The following is a 398-nucleotide window of genomic DNA, read 5'->3' on the forward strand; positions in this document are numbered from 1 at the left end:
GGACTAAAGACTGGAAATACACCATCTAAAAACTGATGGGAACGTGAACAAGAACGAGTCAGTTACATATACACACAGGTGATTTTAATCTGACACTGAGTGGAGATCTAACTAATGACAGTTCATGCTCTTTTACACAAAGATATAAAGTGACAATAATGAGTTAAGATTCTATAAGAATCATAAGAAATCTGCATGTTAAAATACAGAAGTGTGATGGAGGTGCTGCTGTCTCAATGTGTGAGATCTGCGTCCCATCATGCCGCTCTCCTCTGAGCTTCATCTGTACTGGAGTCCTCCTCGGTGGAGTAAACGCCCGAGTCTCCGCTGCGGTGCCGGCTGTGTGTGCTGAAGTCCTGATCCTCAGTGTTGACCAGCGCAGCGTCCAGCTCAGTGCA

General features: G+C 45.2%; 1 protein-coding gene across 3 annotated transcripts in view; it reads right to left on the minus strand.

Annotated features, from left to right (window-relative positions):
- Nucleotides 1-253: 253 nt before the first annotated feature.
- LOC132152602 (interferon alpha/beta receptor 1a-like) overlaps nucleotides 254-398 on the minus strand; it is a 12,924-nt gene continuing 12,779 nt past the window's right edge. For all 3 annotated transcript variants that reach the window (XM_059561349.1, XM_059561347.1, XM_059561346.1), the window contains one exon: nucleotides 254-398. This exon is cut by the window's right edge and continues 81 nt beyond it. In XM_059561349.1, coding sequence (XP_059417332.1) covers nucleotides 258-398 — 141 coding nt within the window. In that variant the 3' untranslated portion in view covers nucleotides 254-257.

Source organism: Carassius carassius, chromosome 11 (assembly GCF_963082965.1).
Source record: "Carassius carassius chromosome 11, fCarCar2.1, whole genome shotgun sequence".
Taxonomy (NCBI): domain Eukaryota; kingdom Metazoa; phylum Chordata; class Actinopteri; order Cypriniformes; family Cyprinidae; genus Carassius; species Carassius carassius.